At 36.5% G+C, this 19,050-nt stretch overlaps 1 protein-coding gene across 13 annotated transcripts in view; it reads left to right on the top strand.

Moving 5' to 3' along the window:
- INPP4B (inositol polyphosphate-4-phosphatase type II B) overlaps positions 1-19,050 on the top strand; it is a 971,994-nt gene that overhangs the window by 727,914 nt on the left and 225,030 nt on the right. For all 13 annotated transcript variants that reach the window (XR_010317444.1, XM_064267536.1, XM_064267532.1 and 10 more), the window contains one exon: positions 11,550-11,697. Coding sequence is in view for 12 of the 13 variants with exons in the window: in XM_064267536.1 (XP_064123606.1) it covers positions 11,550-11,697 (148 nt within the window). In the remaining variant the exon portion in view is untranslated. The remainder of the gene's footprint in view (positions 1-11,549; positions 11,698-19,050) is intronic.

Genomic DNA, 19,050 nt, shown 5'->3' with positions numbered 1-19,050 from the left:
TAATTGATGGGTACAGCTGCATTCTACAATTAAAATCTACTTATTTAGAGGAATAGAAGGTGATTTTAATTTTTTTCCCTTCATGGAACATGGAGGTGGTAGTTTTGGTAGTGAGGCCTCACCCCCAGTTTACAACATATTTCTAAATATTCTTAGTCCATGAAACATCGGATAGCACTGAACCTAGGCTACAAATATTTTCTTTGGGTCTTTTTATATTAGAGAAAAGTCAGACTAAATTAAAGATAAATTTTATAAAGGCTAGATTACAAAAAATTCTAAGCACTATACATGAAACGTTTCTGTTCAAAACATAAATGAGGATTACAGGTATAGAATATGTATGGTTTTGACCTGTGTATACCTTTGTCTTTTTTTCTATTTATATCTTTAAACTCAGCAACTTTTGAGTTAATCCATTATATTCCCGTGTGTGTGTGTTTGTTTGTTTTTAATCTGTGGGCACAAGAGATTATTGACATTCTTCTCAAACCGCTATATTAATGTATTATACAGAACTTGCCAGCCTCGAGTGAGTTATGAAGTGCTTATTGAGTGAATGGAAGAGAATGTTATATCTCATAGCAGCACTTCACTATTCTATTTATATCTCTAGAGGTTTCATTTATAATTCAAGAAATTCACTTATCTATAATAAGACTAAAAAGAAAAAGCTCTTCCCCTGTAAAATCTTACCCTTTTCATGGCCCATTTGCCTTACTGGTTGAATGTGTATATTGGGATTTAGGGGAATTGAGGAAAAGAAGGAGAAAAATTATGATAGAAAGGGGTGGGGGTACAATTTATGTTCCCATAGGAGAAATAGAAACCCTGATGGCATAGAGGTTGTTATGGTTGCTAAACAGAAGGTCGGCAGTTTAAATCCACCAGGTGCTCCTTGGAAACTCTATGGGGCAGTTCTTCTCTGTCCTATAGGGTCACTATGAGTTGGAATTGACTCGACAGCAGTGGGTTTGTTTTTTGTGTTTTTTTGATTTTATAAGAGAGAGATAGTTGTATTGTCTTAGTCATCTAGTGCTGCTATAACAAAAATACCACAAGTGAATGGCTTTAGCAAACAGAAATTTATTGTCTGATAGTCTAGTAGTCTAATCCACTACTGCCATCGAGTCGATTCTGACTCATAGCAACCCTATAGGACAGAGTAGAACTGCCCAATAGAAGTCCAAATTCAGGGCATCAGCTCTAGGGGAAGGCCCTCTCTTTCTGTCAGCTCTGGAGGAAGGTCCTCCTCATCAATCTTTGCCTGGACTAGGAGCTTCTCTGTGCAGGAACCCGGGATCCAAAGGACAAGCTCTGCTCCTGGTGCTCCCTTCTTGGTGGTATGAGATCCCCTCCTCTCTGATTGTTTCCCTTTTCTTCTATCTCTTGTAAGATAAAAAGTTGTGCAGGCCATATCCCAGGAAACTCCCTTTACATTGGATCAGAGATGTGGCCTGAGCAAGAGTGTTACATACCACTCTAGTCTTCTTTAACCACAGGCAGAGATTATGATTTATAACACATAGGAAAATCACAAAATGGAGGACAACCACGTAATACTGGGAATCATGGCCTAACCAAGTTGACACATATTTTGGGGGGACACAGTTGAATCTATGACAAGTACCTTCTCTGTTTGGGGAAGCATTCCTTTTAGCTATTGGACTTTATATTATCTGGAACAAGACACACTAGAAGATAGTATTATTAGAAATAAACTGTTGTTTATTTTGACTTTCTAATTAGATAATTCATAAAATAACTTAAAGAGTATCGCTTATTTATTTAAGATGGTGAGAAATGAGTAAGAAAGCTTAAAACTGTCATTGGGGGTTGGAAAGTAGGGGAAGTTAATTTCGAATATAGGAAATTGTAGATGATAAGGTCTCTTACATGGTCATGGAGTTAGGTTTCCTTGCTAAGTCACATCAACTGAAGCGCCTGTCTGCATCTGAAAAATAACATAGGGGCTTTTGTGGTATTAATATAAGAAATGGCTTCAAGGCCTAGATTTTCCATCTAGCAGTGTGACCCTGACAGACAGTCCAGTTTCCTTGGGCCTCAGTTTTTTTAAAATTACCAAATCAACCTAGATAGTCCTTAACTTTCTTTTTGACTCTCACATGTTTGAAGTCTGTACAAACAGGTAGGCACTTGGCTGCTAACCAAAAGATTGGAGCTTCGAGTCCACTCAGAAGAGCCTTAGAAGAAAGGACTGGTGACCTACTTCTGAAAAATTATCCATTGAAAACCCTACAGAGCACAGTTCTACTCTGACACCGCAGGGGTCACCATGAGTCAGAGTCAACTTAAAGGCAACTTTTTTGTATTTGTTTGGTTTTTGAGAATAGGTTAGCTCTTGCAGTGTTTCTCCTTTCTGCAAACATTTCACGAAAGTATTCATTTTAATCAGTTTCACTTGGAATTGCATGGGTTCTCGACCATTTACAGTTTTCTTTCTGAGGATTATCATTTATATTTAATAAATTTGACCAGAGATATTTATACCTTTTAAACCTTTTTCTCAAGAGGACAAATCTCTGAATTCTCCCAATTTTCTCTGCAAAAGTATAATTCTACAGAGTATTTCAGCCCATGAAATCTGAGGAGTTAATGGGCCCTGTCAGAAGTTTCCTATTATCTTCACATTTTGAGTGAGTTTCTCCCCATCAGCAAGCATTAGGTCTGATACAGCATCTTTCTTGGTTGAATTCCATGCTTCTTCAGTCATGAAATTGTCCTTTATCTTCTTTTTAAAGACCACTTTCATGCTATATATTAACTGTGTGTACTGCCCTTCATATTCACAGATGGTATATCTGACAGGGGTGATTGCCACAGCTGTGTAAATTGGAATCTAAACAAAGATGAGGGGTCTGCACTGCTATCAGTCATAATTAGTTTCTCCTCCAGTTTAGAGAATTTATTGATGTTTGTGCTTCTTGCTTCACAGATAAACCATTTTTTTTTTTCTTAAAATAAGCCACTATATCATTGATTCTTTTTCCCAAAATGGGGCCGAACCATCTACTACGATCGCTTTGCAGAAGATGTTCAATCGTAAGCTTAAGATGAAGAAACGTTGCTTATTTATTTCTCTGTCTCCAGTGCTAGAATACAATAGGAACTCAATAAATGCTTGTCAAGTGGCTCAAAATATGTGTATCTTACCACTTAAATTTATGTTCCACGCAACAGAAAACTGCATTGCTATTCTCCCCATGAGAAAGATGTTCAAATTTGAATATTCTGGTTTTGGAATAAAATAACTAATTACTTTCCTTTAAAATTATTACTGAATTTTTCATTTTAAAACTTTTTCTGCCTCATGTAATGCTGTAGATTTTAAATGCCTTTCACAGCTGAGTTAAATATTGGGATAACATTCTCATTGCTATCACCCCTATTCAAAGCAACCAATGACTCAGAGTATTTTAAAAATTTTCAAATGAATTTCTATACTCATTTTAACACCCAATGAATTCCAGCCAAAAAGCAAATTCCCAGACACTTTCTTCATTTTCTTTGCATTCATAAGGTACTAAATCTCCTACGTTGCCAAATGTCAGATGATAATGTTTTGTATTAGCAATGGTATCTCTTTGTTTCATTTTACCCATACTTTTTTTACTTCAAATAGAGGAAACTCTGGTGGCGTAGTGGTTAAGCGCTACAGCTGGAAACCAAAGGGTCAGCAGTTCGAATCCGCCAGGCACTCCTTGGAAACTCTATGGGGTGGTTCTACTCTGTCCTGTAGCATCGCTATGAGTCAGAATCGACTCGTCGGCACTGGGTCTGGGTACTTCAAATAGATTTTGCCCCTGTGTTTCTAACTCTCTGATATATAAAACCTGGGGCCATTTCCTTTTTACTTGCTCATCACATTTCTTTGCCCTTTGCTGTTTGAACAAATGTGAGGCAGTTCATTCACTTTGCTCTTTTGAAATTTCCATATATTTTCATTACCGTATACTAACATATTTAGGATGTTAAGCAGCTTTAAATGAAAGATTGAATTTCACCATCTAATCTCATTTGACTTAATGGAATCATCTCATTTGACTTGATGGAATCATCTTAGATGCCTTTAAATGCTTCAACAATCTTCTTGTTGAGAGTTGCTTTGTCTCCTCCCCTTCCCACCTCAGATAATCTAGAAGAAAAATAATAAAGGCAAGAAGATGATATAGCAAAAAGGTTAACGTTTAATGGAGGAATGTGAGGAGGCCTTTTTCTCAATTATGGTTCGTCCTTCCATCGTTCTCATACCTGTGTTATTCTTTGAAGTTGGGCTTTTAATTCTGTCTTTCCCTCCCGCATTGTCCACTTTCAATTTACACAGTTGTTGGTGTTGCAGTTGTTCTCTTCATGGGAAAAGTAATGATGTGAAACATCTGAAATTCAAGGTCTATGCTCATCTCTGGGGAGTGTTTGCATGGACTGAGCACTCTGCTAGGTGCCAAGGAGCCCTGGTGGTGCAGAGGTTAAGTGGTGGCTGCTAATCGAGAGGTTGGCGGTCTGAACCCACCAACCACTCTGTGGGAGAAAGATGTAGCAGTCTGCCTCTGTGAAGACCTACAGCCTTGAAAACCCTATGGGGCAGTTCTACTCTTCCCTGTAGTGTCTCTATGAGTCAGAATTGACTCTACAGCTATGTGTGTGCTTGGTGTGAAGTCCTTGGGTGGTGCAAATGGTTGATGAACTCTTCTGCTAACCAAATGGTTGGAGATTTGAATCCACCTAGAGGTACCTTGGAGGAAATGCTTGGAGATCTACTTTTGAAAAAGCATTCATTGAAAACTCTACAGAGCACAATTCCACTCTGACACACATGGTGTCACCATGATTTGGAGTCAATGGCAACTGGTGTCAGGTACAGGAGATAAACTGATAAAACAAGGAAAGTAACACAGTACTCACTTTAGCAAAGCTCACATTCTAATGGGGACACAGACCAATAAGAGACAATTGTAGGCGGTTGGTAAGAACCACAAAAGAGATGGGGTGTGGAAGTCAAAGAAGAGGTACCTGTAGGGACAGAGGGGTTGGAGGTCAAGGAAGGCTTCCTGGAGAAAATGCTAGCTGAAATGAGTTTAAAGGATGAATAGATGCAACCAGGAAAGATGATCTAGGCACAGGGAATGCCTTGAACAGAGGCATATTGGCAAGAAATAACTTGATGAGTGCAGTGAATTGCAGGTCAGTTCTCAGTTGCTCAGCATGAAATATGAGCCAGATTCTCTCTCTTTCAATTGTGTCTTTTACTTTACTGATGGAAACAAAATGAATAGAGCTGAAGCAAATTCTTTTCTGATGATCCAATATCCAAAATCCAAATTCTACAGACTAAAGTCACCAGCTGGAAACCAAATGCCTACAAATATCACTTTTATGTTTTATTCCAACATCTGTAATAGTTTTTCTGGTTCTTGGCCTTAAATTTTTGATGGAAAGCCAGGAGCTTATGGGTTTGCCTGAATGAGGGAAGCAGTACTTTGTCTATTTCTACTCTTTTCTATTTATTTTATTGTATTTTTAACATTGAAAAAACAATAACACAAATTGAGTTTTATAACATACCTAGAGAAAAGTAACTATAAAGTGTTTGGGAGGTTATTTTTTTTTTAAACAATTCATTTCCTCATTATTACTTTTAAAGAGGTAACTCTGCTATATTTTCCGAAATTCTTTTCTTATTTTTCTTACTCTTTCTTTTCTATAGCCATGCTCAGGGTAGTGTTTTGTGATCTCTGTTTAGGCTTTCCCATTCTCATTTAATGTTGGGGGGAAAAAAAAAAAAACCCTACACTTAAGATGTATATAAATCTAAGGTATTTTCAAGTACAAATGAGGGAGTGCCAGTGTGTAACTGGGTTTCAGAGACTTATCTTTAGTAAGTAGAATGTAGCATTTGCAAAATAGGCAATATATGTACATTCAACTGAATAATTAAACTATTAAACCACTGTATAATTAAAAGCTACAGGATGAATGGATTCTCTAGAAGAATCTTCAGTACATTAAAATAATGGTTTTGTAAGACTTGAAACCAATGAAGTCAGGCTCCATTTAAATACGTAACTTTTACCATATCCTGAAAGCAAGAAAATGTTTGAAGATAATCACAAATGAGCTGGCTCTCTAGGCTTATATAAAAGACAGCCAGATACGGCCAGATAGAATGAGTGTTTTGAACTTTTCGATGATCCCCAGGTCTCTGAATACTAACTTCCAAAATTTCTTGCTCAGTCCACTGGCAGTCATAGCACACCTTTATGTACAGAAATGGAAAGAGAAAATTGTCTCTCTGATCTGGCTTACCTTTTCTGCTCTAGGTTGTCTGAGCAGAGCAGACTTTTTTTATTCGTTGTCTGTGTGTTGGCTTGGTTGAACATTGATTTGGCATCTTTACTTTGGATATTTCAGAATTGCAGCAGCTTGATTTCACAATTGCGGAATGCAGGTGGCATATTACCTTGTTACAATGTCCGTGCTACAGAGCCCGGGAGAAACAATATAGAAATTTGAGTTGTGCTGCAACTTTGGAGGAAAAATCCTTCTCGTTTATATCCTGTCCTTATGTTCACCCCAGGAGGTGGACTTCAAAGGGAATTTATCAAGATCTCAAGGGGAATTTATCAAGATCTGGGCAATTTGAGTGTTTTCCCCTTATTAACACTTCACAAGACTAGATGTATCTAAAATATCCAACCTCCTTTTCTCTTGGTAGAATGTATCACATGATCTTTCTAGCAATTGTTTTGGCAGACTCAGTAAAAAAATGCAGGTAATAATATACACAGGGCTCTCCTTAAAAAGAACTTAAAACAAGTGTTACACCGTTGTTATTACTGGGATGAGCCTATTGTATGGCCAGAAAAGCATTTCCAATAATGAAGAAACATTTGGCACCAGTGGAAAACCAGAGCTGAAAGTGAAAGGCTCATTTACCCAGCAGGAGCTTGTGTGCAGAGTTGTTGAAATTCTATCTGTGCTGTAGGGGAGAAGCATTAGAAAAAAAGTTGACAAAAGCATTTGTCATTTGTAGCCTGTTGTTCAATATCTGATACATGAATGCCATGCCTTTCTTTTATGTGAGGATGACAAAACCTCCCCATCATCAACCCAGCAAGAATTTTGTTGAGAACATCTTATCTGGTCTTTTTGTAACAAACCTTCATGGTTGTCAGATCATATTTATTGATTTTTAAAATTGTACTCCATTATATGGTATTTTATGATTCACAGAAAGTGTTCTTACTTCATACATAGTAGATATTCAGTATGGGTTGCTGCTGGATGGATCAAACTGGGTTAGACAATGGTCCCCATTATATCTATACTGAGATTCTGATAAATACATACAAGTTCAGCACTAATTTTCGGAGACCTATGAAACCCTGGTGGTATAGTGGTTAAGAGCTATGGCTGCTAACCAAAGGTCGGCAGTTCAAATCCACCAAGTGCTCCTTGGAAACCCTATGGGGCAGTTCTTTTCTGCCTATAGAGTCGCTGTGAATCAGTGTCGACTTAACAGCATAGGTTTTTTTTTTCTTTAAATGAATTGGAGAAGATGGGAACATTATTGGGTTTTTGTTTTTTTTTTTTGAATGATTACGTTGCTTAATTATTTGATTATTTGCCTTAAGTGTTTTCTTTAGAGAAAGCAAATTTCCCACAGTTTTGGATGATATGTACTGGGTGGTCAGAGGAGAGTTCCAGAGCTCATTAATCAAACTGCCCTTGATTTCTTCTGAAGCTAGTTCAACAAAGGTTTATATTTAGAACACTCCGGGGAGCATTAAAATGAAAACAATAAAATCAAAAGTTGAAGGACTTGTTTTGGGACCAATAGAGAAAACTAAATATTTTTGTATGTTGTGAGGTAATTCAAAATATGTGTATTCTGAAAAAATAATGATTGCTTTATAAGAGGCAAGAAAAATCCAAGGATTTTAACCCACAGTTTGAGAGATATAAAGATTCTGTGCACTCTTCAAAATAAAAAAAGAAGTTAAAAAGCAGAACATATAGATATAGGCAGATAAACATAGATAAACTAAGTAATTGGTATTTACATATTTACTAAGGAAAAATTTGGGTACTTCAGAAATGGAGTTTTTGTCTTACCATAAAAGGATACATTTATATTCCTGATCCTGTTAGATATATTAGAATTCATGAGATCCAATAAATGGTTTAACCTGACACTGTATTGAATTCTGTAGACAGTTTTTTCCTTCTCAAACTCTATAGAGATACAACCAGAAAGGCAGTAATAAAATTCTTATATCCTTGAAATATTGTCACTTAAAAAATGAATAAAATCTTAGTTTCTTTCATTGATTGGCTTTAAGTTCTGGTATTTCAGAAGACGGAAAATAAGTATAATGAGCTTTTTGTATATCCTATGTGACCTAATCTCATTGACAAAATTTTAAAGATTATGTTTTGAGGCTTTTTATTTTCTGGTATAGAAAGTCGAGCTAACACAAAGATTTGAATTGTCAAATCAGATGCACAGGAATCAGAAATATACCCAGTATCAACCTTTCTTAATAATTTAAAGGATACAATGAATCCAGAGGCACCAGTGAGGCAGAGAAGTCGGAGGCATCCTGCATGCACCTTCAGGTCCCTTTTGCTCTCATCTAGCATGCTCGCTGTGGTCCAGAATAGGAGATAAAATGTCCCAGGGCAGAGAGGTGATTGGTTTATGAAACATCACCCATTTATAGCCCAGCTACATGAAATTTTCCAGAAAGTCATGCCTCATAAATCCATAGATTCTGATTTTTTTTTTACTATAAGCAGTTCTTAACCAGGGACATCTGTCTAAGGGCATGCCATAGATAAGAAAATACGGTTAGTCTATTTACCAGAAGTTCCAGTTACCAGTGTATTTATTATGAGAATAGATGAGGTCACCTGCCCTGTAAAGCAAGTGAAGGGATCACAGCCAAGCCGTTTTAACTCCTTCCTTCCCAGAAGTCTATCAAGGTAGAACATTTCATTTATTTAGAGTACTACATTTTACTGTATGATGTCAAGTCATAGTAAAGTAGAAGATTGTTGTTCTATAGGTACATTTAAGCCATCAGTAATTTGATCATTTTGCCTTGTAATTAGTTCGATAATTGCAAAAATACAATGATACCCTTAGAATTTGAAATTGGTAATATAATGGTCCCATATGGGTATGGGTATAGAGCATCTCTATGAATTAAATCCTATTTATCTATTATTAACGTAGTCACACCAGATGTCTGCGTTTTACACCTTTCGTCATCCTTTTACTTTCAAAATTTTTGTCTTCCTGTTTTAGATGTGTCTATTACGAGAGCATATGAGTAAATTTTGTTATTATTATGGCCAGTGAGTAAGACCACATATGTCTTTAAACTTGAGCATTTAGGGCAATTTTTATTAAATGCAATTATTAATAATTTTGGAATTCTGCTATCCTATTTAGTGCTTCCTATTGTCCAATTTTTTTTTTGTTTCATTTCTCTTCTCTTTTATTTGTCAATCTTTGTATTATTGAATTTTTTTTTTCATTTTATATTTCCATTTCCTTGGTGGTTAGCCTAGGTTTTTTTTTTTTTTTTTAAATATGCACATGTAACAAAGCCTACAATTTAAGTTCATCCCTAAATGATATTAAGAACTTAGAACACATTAATTCTAATTACCTTACCTCTTTTACCTCTAGTCTCACATACTGTTATCATCTGACTCATTAGCTCTGTTTAGATTTTTAATACAATAAATAAGGTATTATTGGCTTATACATTTAATATTTGTTTAGATATACCCATATTTCTCCCAGTCATTTGTTTCCCATTTCTTCTTAAATTAAGATCTTATATCCTTATCCTGAAGTGTATCTTAGAAAACTTCCTGGGACTAACAATGGCAAAGTCTTGCTTTATTTAAAAATGTCTTCCCTTTGCACTTATTCTTGAACAGATAATTTCATTGGTCATACAATTCTAGATTTTTAAATATTTTCTCTCAACATACTGAAAATATTCTATTGTCTTCTAAGCTTTCATTGGTTTTGTTGAAAAATGAGCCATCTAATTTGTGATAGAGGGTAGGGGACTACTTGAGTAAGTTTGCTGCCAGATTTACAATGCAATGTTTGAAATCAAGATTGCCGACGTGGTATTAGATCTGACATTGATAAGGTCTAGGGTATAATTCTGGGAATGGATGGTTGGAGATGAGTGAATGAATAATTTCTCATTTTAATGTTAAAAAAGATATTATGTGTTTATCTGAGTAGTGAATAAGTTTTTACATAACCCTAAAATTTTGAGAGACATTTGTTTCCTATATTTTAAGGAGATGTAGCCCAGCCCATGTGTCATGTTCATTGTTAAAGCCCTACAGCCATTTCGATGATGATCAGCTTTATTGGTAAACTGGAACCAAATAATTATAGATTCTTGACTGCTAATGATCTGATATTTTATTTCCCATTAAGCTTCAGTGCATGAGTTTACCAAAGATATTCATTGCTTAACAGCAATGGAAGTAAAGTTCTGACCTGAAATAGATAGCTTGGAAGTGTAGGGGGAGTGCTGACCTCATGAAAAAAAATACCAAATTCTGAATTTTATCTTAATACCTAACCTTACCTTCTTTTCCTAAATATTTTAAAACCCTGGATTGCATGACCTTACTACTGTCTCCTGATCATTGCCACCACCATAAATCCACAGTCTCTTCATGGTCTCCCTGCCTTATTCCTGGTAATATGTGGTTTCTGGAAAGGGTGCCATTGACTTATTGGCACCAAAATATTTGAATTTTGATAGATTTTAAGTCAAATGAATGAATCTGACATTTTAAAAATAAGTTCTTTTTGGTAGTAAGACCTTTAAACCTCTAAAACAATGTCCTAGGTGCGTTACTGTTGGGTGCCATTGAGTTAATTCCATCCCATAGCAACCATGTGTGACAGAGTAGAACTGCTCCATACAGTTGCTTGGCTGTAATCTTGATGGAAGCAGATTGTCCAGCCTTTCTTCCCATGGAGCCACTAGTGGGTTCGAACTGCTAACCCTTCAGTTAGAAGCTGAGTGCTTAACCATTGTACCACAAAAGCTCCTCATAATATGTAAATAGGTAAATTTGACTAAGGGTGATTGGAAGAAATTTAGAAATACATTTGTTCAAAGTGTGTATTACGCATGTGTACATATACGCATCTGTATTTATGGATATACTTATCTTTGTACAAAATTTAGGAGTTAATTGGTGATAAGCAGTCACCATGGTTTATGAATTAGAGATAGGTGTATTTTTTTTTTAATTTAATACAAACTGTATGTCCCAGAAGCTACTGAAAATTTAGAGATGTAAAAATAAAATTCTTAGAAATTCTAAAACACTAATAGATTATCATAAAAAAAGCAAATTTTTGGTCAAATAATTATAGACCGGTACCCTGATTAGTGATTTTGCTAATTGATCTATATCAGATGTGCATATCTTTATAATTTTATTATTACCCTTTTTATTTTTTTTTTCTATTCTAGTGTTAAAGAACCCAGTGTGTAAATTATACAGATTTCCCACATCTGATAATAAGTGGATGCGAATCCGGGAGCAGATGTCAGAGAGCATACTTTCTTTTCATATTCCTAAGGAACTGATTTCCCTTCACATAAAAGAAGACTTGTGTAGGTAAGAGAAATTCATTTATGATTGCCTCTCACGATAATAAAATTTTCTTAAGATATACTGCTAAGATACAAATCTAGACCTGTACTGTCCCTACACAGTGGCCACTAGCACATGTGGCTGCTAATCACTTAAAATGTGATTGATCAGAATTGAGATGTGCTCTGTGTGTTAAATACACATCAGATTTTGAATTCTTAACATTTTGGTTGTATCAGTCTTAAATATAATATATTATACTTGCCGTTGGGTTGATTCTGACTCATAGTGACCCTGGGGGCATAATGGTTTGGAGCTTGGCTGCTAACTAAAAGGTCAACAGTTCGAATCCACCAGCTGCTCCTTGGAAACCCCATGGGGCAGTTCTACTGTGTTCTATAGGGTCGCTATGAGTTGGAATTGACTTGAAAGGCGATGAGAGTTTTAAAAAATATATTATTAAAATTAATTTCACTTTTTTTTTAACTTATTAAACATGGCGACTAGGAAATTTAAAATGACATATTGTGACTATCATTTGTAGCTCATGCTATTTTCTCTTGGACTGGTTATTGTCTAGCCAATAACCTGAGCTTTGGCCTTCCGGATAATTCTCAGTGTCTCCACCTCATCTGCTTAAGGCTACTCTTTCTGCAAGAGTCCCATTTGACTCTTCTTTAGGTTCCTCATCTGTAACAAGGTTTGCAGGTAATTCTTTGTCTAAAGCCTCTTTGAGAAGATTGATAAAGTATGCTGTGCTAGTGGACATATTGTTGTAGAACAAAATTAAATCAATTGCTATAATAAGACAGAAGGTTGTGAGCTGATTGGTTGATAAGAATATTCTCTGAGCCATGGTAATCAATTTGTTTCTCTGCTTTATAAGCTGCTAAATCCATTGCCATTGAGTCAATTCCCACTCACTGCAGCCCTATGAGACATAGTAGAATTGCCAATAGAGTTTCCAAGGAGCAGCTGGTAGATTTGAAATGCTGACCTTTTGGTTAGCAGTTGAAGTCTTAACCACTGTGTCACCAGGGCTCCTATTAGCTGCTAGCGACTTTTAAAATGCTGAACGCAACATTAAACACCATTAAGGCCCTAAATCCAGAAAATTAGCAAATATTTTTAATATTCAACATTTTGTAATTGCTGAAATATATAGCAGAATGTGAAATGTCTGAAAGTTGGATTTCTGTGTTATGTTTGCATTAACACATATAAGTACATAATTGTATTGTACCCCTTTTGCAGGTTCTAAAACCCCCAGGAACAGGGAAAGTTAAGACTGGCAGGTATTGACAGAATTGGCCAGGGTAGGAATGACTGCTCAAATACTATAAAACAAAGTTATAGAAAAAAGAAGAGAAAATAGAACCTAAATTTTAGGGGAAATTAGACAGGAACATGGGTTTTAAGACAATGATCTGGATCTAGAGTCATAAAGTTTGAAAGGCAGACTGGAAGGTGGAGATTAGAGAGTAGCAGAGTAAGGAGGCTCAGGTCGCAGAGATCAGACAAGTGGTACTGATTCAGGCACGAGAAATCGTAACATGTCCAGAATCCAGGAGCAGAATTGAAGCAGAATATATAAGAGCCAGCTGCATGAATGCGTTAATATAAGCCAAGTTATTCTGATATGGGTTTTCAATATTATCTCTACCTAGTGTTAGGACTATGAGTAGATTATGGGCAAAACAAATCCCCAGAAAGGATAAGCAACTTACCTAGTTAGAGTAGAGGAGCATGGAGTTTTGAATCCTTGAATTCTTAGTGGAATCATCAGCCTCAACAAGGTTGCATTCTTGACCACTGGACACTGAGAATCCCTCCTACTAGCGCCCTGTAAAGATCACCATTTCATACTTCCGGGATTGAAGGAGTAGTTCTCACAAGGGTTATAGAATTAGGAAGGGCTCACAGTAGACAAGCATGAGTTAGAGGTGTCAGTCAAGACCTAGCCCCTGTATTTCAGGATGAAGAAGAGTTTCCCAGGCGAAGCAGATTTAAGAATCTAAGACACTAGACCTTACCCTATAAATTGCACCTGATTAGTTGGATCTGATATGTTATTGTTAGCTGCTGTTGATTAGCCTCCAACTCATGGCAGCCCCACGCACAACTGAACAAAATGCTGCCTGGTACTGTATCATCCACATGATTGGCTGGGGATTGGACTGTTGTGATTCATAGATTTCACACTGAAATATCTATAGAGATACAGAAAATTAAAAATTAAAAATGGTGATACTTCATAAAAACAATGAAACTTATTGGCATAATATTAGAGAAATCGTACTAATTATTAGGCTAATATTTTGGGATTGAAAATCTTAGTTGATAGACCGTTAATGCTATGTCATCTAAAAATCCACAAGCTAGTAGTGAAGAAGTACGAATACTCATACTGCTGCCTCCATCTTTTTTTTTTTTTTTTTATCATCAGTTTGCTGTTGTTAGGCGCCATTGAGTTGGTTCCAACTCATAGAGACTCTGTGCGCAACAGAATAAAATGCTGCCAGGCCCTGTGCCATCCTCACAATCATTGCTATGTATGAGCCCATTGTTGCAGCCACTGTGTTAATCCATCTTATTGGAGGTCTTCCTCTTTTTTGCTGCCATCAGTTTAGAGGCATATTAAAGACTGAGTAGCTGTCCTTCTACTGCTTGTCTGCTATTTCTGAGTCCTCCACAGAGCTATCCCCAATTCCTACCTCCATTCCCACTCCTATTAATATCTCTCTGCCTCTATCCATTCACTGACAGCAAATCTCAGGAGGAAATAATGAATAGGAAATAAGAAAAAGAGGCTATTAAGGCACTGCATTTTTGTAGACATAGCTACTATAAGGAAACCCTGGTGGCGTAGTCATTAAAAGCTACAGCTGCTAATGAAAAGGTCAGTAGTTTGAATCTAGCAGGTGCTCCTTGGAAACTCTGTGGGGCAGTTTTACTCTGTCCTATAGGGTTGCTATGAGTTGGAATCAACTCAATGGCAGTGGGTTAGTTTTTAGCCATCATAATGACTGTGATTTTCTTAACACACTGAGATGTTGCCAACCCACCTTCTCCTCTTGCCTTCCTCTGTATCTCTTTTTTTAATCTGCATGCACAGAAAAAAAAAGCAAAAACATGGAAGGGGCTGGTGGGCAATTTGGGTGAAGACAAAGAAACAATGTCTCCAAATATAAATCACCATTACCAGGGATAAAACTAGGAACTGTTATCAGTGTACACTGGAGATAGTTCCAAGGAGAAAATCCCATTTCAGTCCTAAGAAATCAAATAAATAAAAAGCCTGATAGATTCTGAAAATTGGCTTGGGACTATGATGGCCACCCTGTTGCATATACCTTTTCCTTTCTTCAACACCTTTTCTGTATAAATCCCTCATCATAAGAATGTGTTAAAAAAAAAATCAATGATGACTCTTTAAAATTTTATTAAAAAAAAAAAGAAGAGAAAAAAAAAATTATCCCAATGGCTCAAAAGGGGGGGATAAAAGAAATTTGTAGGAAAACTGACTAAGCGGTCACAACGGAGTGTAAGAAAATTGGTTAACATGAAACAGAATCAGAAAGCCATGAGAAAAGGAGAGGAAAACGCTGAGATAAAAAAGGTAATGGATGAAATAACGAAATTTTAAAACACAGAAGCCAAATTAAATCCACTGAGTCAATAGAAAAGAACAGATTTGACTTTGAGAAATCATATCAGAAATGTGGAAGACAAACATAGTAAGCTCTTTCCAAATACCGAAAAAAGTAAAGAAAGATCAAAATGATGAGAGAGAAAATGTGAGAGGAGCAGGATAGACAGTTGGAAACTACTGTAAAATTTGTTTGGGGGAGATTAATTAACCCAAAAACTGGAAGAAAACTTATGCATGGTGAAAAGATAGCTGAGTCTACAGTTTTATTCTTTTCGTGCCCAAATCAGGCTAACTTTACACTTGTGTGTAAGGCTAAGTGGGAGAAGTCAGTGGGATGACTTTTGATTTGTAAAAGGAAAAGGCTGTGACCTCTATTATTATATAAGGGACAGGTTATAAGTGTTTTTCATGAAAGAAGGCAACAGAAATGACGTTCATAAATACGTAGGAATTCAGAAAAGATCACCCACAAAACTTTCTTGAAAAACCTATCTGAAAATGTATGCCATCCAACTGAGAAAACAATTTAAATTAAGAACATAAGACTTGGGAAGTTGTCCTGAAAACAGATTTGAAATATTTTTCTTGGTTGGGTGGAATCTCTAACCTGGGACAGAGCTTTACTCTGAAGCTGCTTTCTCAGCTTCTTTTACAGTACTTTTTACTCAGAGCCCAGAAAGTGTTTGACTTAAGCTAATTTCTCCCCTAATTGCTCAATCCAGATGGACTCTCTTACCTTGTTTGTGCCTTAGTGCTTTTAACTTTTAGTACTTGCAAGCAGCACAGAATATTTTATTTAAATGATTATTAAACAAAAAGCTTTTTTTTTTTTTTCCTTCCAAAAAAAGAATGTTGCCCATAGTGGTCATTTTCATTGCTGGGAAGTTTAAGTTTTCTGAATCTTTAAAATAAATATTAACTAAGCCATATCATTACATGTTAATTGGTGTCTTAGTTACCTAGCTGTACCATAACAAAAGATAACACTTGGTTTAAAGAACAGACATTTATTTTCTCACAGTTACAGAGGCTAAAAATCCAAATCAGCTTCTTGGGGATTTGCATTCCATTTGTGAACTTCTCTCCTAGTTTCTGAGATCTGCAGCAATCCTTGGCATTTTTTTTGCTTGTAGATGATACTCATACTCATGTGGCATGTGTCTCCCATTGTATGTGTGTCTCTGTGTATATTCTGCTCTTTTTATATGACACTACTCAGAAGTGATGAGGTTTAGGACCCAGCCCACTCTGGTTGGTAAAGTGTAATAAGCCAATCAATAGCAGATATAAGGTGTCACCAAGTCTCTTTTCAGACCCTGTTTTGCTCCACAGTACCTGTGGATATGTATATATATAATTTTTTTAAGTAAAATCAGTAAATACAGTAGGAATTTAGCCATGCATTTCATCAAGAGTCAGCAAACTATTCTTAAAGGGGTAGATAGTAAATATTTAAGTTTTGCAGGCCTTTCAGTCTCTGTCCCTATTACTCAGCTCTGCCATTGTAGCACAAAATCTGCTGTAGATTAATGATATATAAATGAGTACGTGTACAGTGTTTCAACAAAACTTTATTTACAAAAATAGGCAGCGAGACTTGCCTTTCCTTTAAATTACTAAGATGCTGAATTTGCAAGCACAGAGAACCCATGACTTCTATAAAGTCTGGACTTTGAAACCCTATACATTCTTCATGCTAAATTGACTCTTTCAATCCCCCTTTTCACTCCAGATTTGAACCTTTATATATATGCTAATGACCAAACACAATCAAAAGTTCTGATTTGATGTGTTGCCCTCCCTATTAAAAAAATAAATAAAAAAGTTAACATTGAGTAAATTCTGACTCATAGAGACCCTACAGGAAAGAGTAGTGCAGCCCCATAGGGTTTCCAAGACTATAAAGTTTATGGTAATCTAAACAGAAAAAAAAAAAAAAAAATTGAAGTTGTCAAGGATTTCGCTTTACTTGGATCCACAATTAACACACATGGAAGCAGCAGTCAAGGAATCAAATGACGCATTGCACTGGGCAAATCCCCTGCAAAGGTCTTTTCTCTTTAAAATGTTAAAAAGCAAAGATGTCACCTTGAGAGCTAAGGTGTGCCTGACCCAAGCTAGGGTATTGTCATTCATCTCATGTACATGCAAAGGCTGGACCATGAGTAAGAAAGACCAAAGAATTGATACATTTAAGTTATGGTGTCGATGGAAAACACTGAATATACCCTGGACTGCCATGAAAATGAACAAACCTGTCTTGGAACAAATACAACCAGAATGCTCCTTGGAAGGGAGTTTGGCAAGACTTCATCTCACCTACTTTGGACATGTTGTCAGAAGAGACCAGTCCCTGGACGAGGACGTCACCCTTGATAAAGTAGTTCATGTTGTTGTTGGGTGCCGTTGAGTTGGTTCTGACTCATAGCAACCCTATGTACCAATGGAATAAAATACTGCCAGGTCTTGTGCCATCCTCATAGTCATTGTTATGTGTAAGCCCATTGTTGCAGCCACTGAGTCAGTACATCTCATTGAGTGTCTTCTTCTTTCATGCTGACCATCTTCTTTACCAAGCATTATGTCCTTCTCCAGGGACTGACCCCTCCTGAGAACGTGTCCAAACTACATGAGATTCAGTCTCACCGTTGGTGCTTCTAAGGAGCATTCTGGCTGTACTTCTAAGAAAGATTTGTTTGTTCTTTTGTCAGTCCATGGTATAATCAATATTCTTCATCTAACAAGGGCATCATTCTTCATTGTCCAGCTTCCCTTATTCCTTGTTCAGCTTTCACATGCACATGAGGCATTTGAAAACATTATGGCTTGGGTCAGGTGCACCTTAGTCTTCAAGGAGACATCTTTGCTTTTTAACACTTTAAAGATGTCTTTTGAAGCAGATTTGCCCAATGCAATACATCGTTTGATTTCTTGACTGCTGCCTCCATGGGTATTGATTATGGATCCAAGTAAGATGAAGTCTTTGACAACTTCAATAATTTTTTTCCATTTATCGTGATGTTGCTTATTGGTCCAGTTTTGAGGATTTTTGTTTCCTTTATGTTGAGGTATAATCCATACTGAAGGATGTAGTGTTTGATCTTCATCAGTAAGTGCTTCAAGTCCTCTTCACTTTCAGCAAGCCAGGTTGTATCATCTACATAATACAGATTGTTAATGAGCCTTCTTCTAATCCTGATGCCCTGCTCTTCTTCATATATTCCATCCTCTAGGAATATTTGCTCAGCATAGAGATTAATTAAGTGTGGTGAAAGTATACAACCCTGACACAAAATGTCCTTGATTTTAAACAATGAGGTATCCCCTTGTTCTTTTCAAACGACTGTCTCTTGGTCTATGTACAGGTTCCTCATGAGCACAATTAAGTGTTCTGGAATTCCCATTCTTTGGAATGTTATCGATAATTTGTGATAATCCACACAGTGCATAGTCACTGAAACACAGGTAAACATCTTTATTGTTATTTTGCTTTCAACCATGATCCATCTGACATCTGCAATGATATCCCTTGTTTCACATCTTCTTCAGAATCCTGCTTGAATTTCTGGCAGTTCCCTGTTGTTGTAACTGCTGCAACTGCTTTTGAATGATCTTCAGTAAAAATTTACTTTTGTGTGATATAAAAATATTGTTTGATAATTTCACATCCTGTTGGATCACCTTTCTTTTGGTTGGGTACAAATATGGATCTCTTCCAGTCAGTT

Source organism: Loxodonta africana, chromosome 13 (genome assembly GCF_030014295.1).
Source record: "Loxodonta africana isolate mLoxAfr1 chromosome 13, mLoxAfr1.hap2, whole genome shotgun sequence".
In the NCBI taxonomy this organism is placed as follows: Eukaryota; Metazoa; Chordata; class Mammalia; order Proboscidea; family Elephantidae; genus Loxodonta; species Loxodonta africana.
This window is presented reverse-complemented; position numbering and strand designations above follow the sequence as displayed.